The sequence below is a fragment of the Dasypus novemcinctus genome, chromosome 22, assembly GCF_030445035.2.
Source record: "Dasypus novemcinctus isolate mDasNov1 chromosome 22, mDasNov1.1.hap2, whole genome shotgun sequence".
NCBI classification, from domain to species: Eukaryota; Metazoa; Chordata; class Mammalia; order Cingulata; family Dasypodidae; genus Dasypus; species Dasypus novemcinctus.
In genome coordinates this window covers 8,833,333-8,835,952 of record NC_080694.1, presented here as the reverse complement: position 1 = coordinate 8,835,952, position 2,620 = coordinate 8,833,333, and the positions used below count along the sequence as shown (strand labels likewise).

Sequence of the window (2,620 nt, the reverse complement as noted above, 5' to 3'; positions counted from 1 at the left end):
TTACATTTTAGTTTGTTCATTAGACTGGGCTATGAATTCTGGTTTCTTAATATGGCTTAAAATTTCTTGCTAATGTCTAGACAGTTTATTTTAAGGTTCTCATTCAGATGGTTAGTTCCTCCTTCTAGTCTAGGATTTTATTTTTGTTTGGTTTTCTGTTATGAGTCTCTTTATCACTCAGTTCTACTTTTTCTATATCCTTGCTATTGCCCATTTCAACAGAAGAAATATTAACTCCACAAAAAGGAGAGACAAAAGAACAAGAGAATAAAAAAGGAAAAAGAACAAAAAGAAACAGAAAAAGTAAATGAGAGGAATAGTAAATAAGAATAAAATTTTAAAAGATGAATAAAAGGAACAATTGAAAATAAAATAATATAGAAGTCCTAAAAAGTGAGAAGACAAAACAGGGCAAGGCAGGAAGGAAGAAGAGGAAAATATGACAGAATATTAGAGATGAAAGGAAATTAAAAAGGAAGGAAAGAGAAATAAGAAAAAGGAGGATGAAATAATAATAATATGGGAGGAAAATAGATAATAGGGAGGAAAATAAAAATAGGGAAAAATAAAAATAAGGGAGTTGAGAAGAAACAAAAGAAAAATGAAGAAGGAATGAAAATGAACAAGTGAAAATGAGGAAGAGAAGAAACAAATAGGCAAAACAAAAGAACAAAAATTTCATTCTCCCTTTCAGAACACCAGATGCACTCAGACTGCCTGTTTTGGGCAACTGATCAACCCATAAAAATATAAAAAATCCAGGCCTCCATCTCAGATCACCAGGACTGTAAAGAAAAGGAAATAAAAAAACACTTGGCTAATTTCCCTCAGCTCCCTCCCTGTTTCATTCAGCTCTGCCTACTCTAAGCTGGCTGGGCACAGACCTGCCTGTATGATTGCTCCTCAGACCTGCTTGTATGATTGCTCCTCGACAGTTCCTGTGGTCCTTGTAGTTTCTCTCCAGTGTGAGTTCCCTCATGTTTTTTTAAAAGAAGAGTGATGAAAGAGGCCTTTCTCACACAGATGACATTCACAGGGTTTCTCACCAGTGTGAGTTCTCTCATTTTGTTTTGGGAAATAGAATTGAACAAGGCTTTCTCACAAAGATGACATTCATGTAGTTTTTCTCCAGTGTGTCATTTCTCATGGTATTTAAGGGAAGAGACTGCAGTGAAGGCTTTCCCACAAAGATGACATTCATAGGATTTCTCTACAGTGGGAGTTCTCTCATGTCCCTGAAGTTTGGAAAGCTGACTAAAAGCTTTCTGACATAGATGACATTTATGGGTTTTTCTCACCAGTGTGAGTTCTCTCATGTTGTTTAAGTTGAAAATGTTGACTGAAGCTTTTGCCACATAAATGACATTTATAGGGTTTCTCTCCAGTGTGAGTCCTCTCGTGTTTTTTAAGGGAATAATGTTGACTGAAGTATTTACCACATAGATGACATTCATGGGGTTTCTCTCCAGTGTGAGTCCTCTCATGTCGTTTAAGGTGAGAGCGGCAATTGAAGTATTTACCACATAGATGACATTCGTGGGGCTTCTCTCCAGTGTGGATCCTCTCATGATATCTAAGGGAGGAGCAATGACTGAAGCATTTACCACATAGATGACATTCATAGGGTTTCTCACCAGTGTGAGTTCTCTCATGTTCTTTAAGTTGAGAACGTTGACTGAAGTATTTACCACATAGATGACATTCATGGGGTTTCTCTCCAGTGTGAGTCCTCTCATGTCGTTTAAGGTGAGAGTGACAATTGAAGTATTTACCACATAGATGACATTTATAGGGTTTCTCTCCAGTGTGAGTCCTCTCGTGTTGTTGAAGGTAATAACGTTGACTGAAGTATTTACCACATAGATGACATTCATGGGGTTTCTCTCCAGTGTGGATACTCTCATGACGTCTAAGGGAGGAGCAATGACTGAAGCATTTACCACATAGATGACATTCATAGGGTTTCTCATCAGTGTGAGTTCTCTCATGTTGTTTAAGTTGAGAACGTTGACTGAAGCCTTTGCCACATAGATGACATTTATAGGGCTTCTCTCCAGTGTGAGTCCTCTCATGTTTTTTAAGGTGATAATGTTGACTGAAGTATTTACCACATAGATGACATTCATGGGGTTTCTCTCCAGTGTGAGTCTTCTCGTGTTGTTTAAGGGAAGAGCAATGAGCAAAATATTTCCCACAATGATGGCATAAATAGTGTTTCTGGGCCGGAGGAGTTCTTTCATGTTCTCTAAAATGAGAAGAGCAACATTCATCAATCTGCTTATGCTGATTAAAAGCTGAATGGTCCCTGTGTACTTTTGCCATTGGACTGCTAAAACATGGTCTCTTTCTCATGCAAATTAAAGCATATTGAGTCACTGTGTATCTGTCAGTGGTATCTTCTTGCAAATAATTGCAGTTGAAGGAATTCCTTTTAATGTTAGACCTGTGCTGTGGGGAATCAGATGAGAGACTGTAAAACATTTGCCCATATACATGAGTTTATTTCCCTACTATGAATTCTAGACTGATCCTTCAGTGATAGAATCCAATTAAATAATTCCCTTGTTACAGTGATAAATACATTATTCTTCTCCATACATAGAGCTATTCTTTATTATAG

The 2,620-nt window shown here is 37.3% G+C and overlaps 1 protein-coding gene across 1 annotated transcript; it reads right to left on the bottom strand.

The window, feature by feature from the left end:
* Positions 1–1,281: 1,281 nt before the first annotated feature.
* On the bottom strand, positions 1,282–2,322 carry LOC101422038 (zinc finger protein 596-like). Its single transcript, XM_071210931.1, has one exon. It carries the CDS (start codon positions 2,320–2,322, stop codon positions 1,282–1,284), a length of 1,041 nt encoding a protein of 346 aa, XP_071067032.1.
* Between the last annotated feature and the right edge of the window lie 298 nt (positions 2,323–2,620).

What these genes read in the sequence shown, in the direction of transcription:
- LOC101422038 (XM_071210931.1), bottom strand. Translation starts at nt 2,322, where the DNA reads ATGGCAAAAGTACACAGGGACCATTCAGCTTTTAATCAGCATAAGCAG.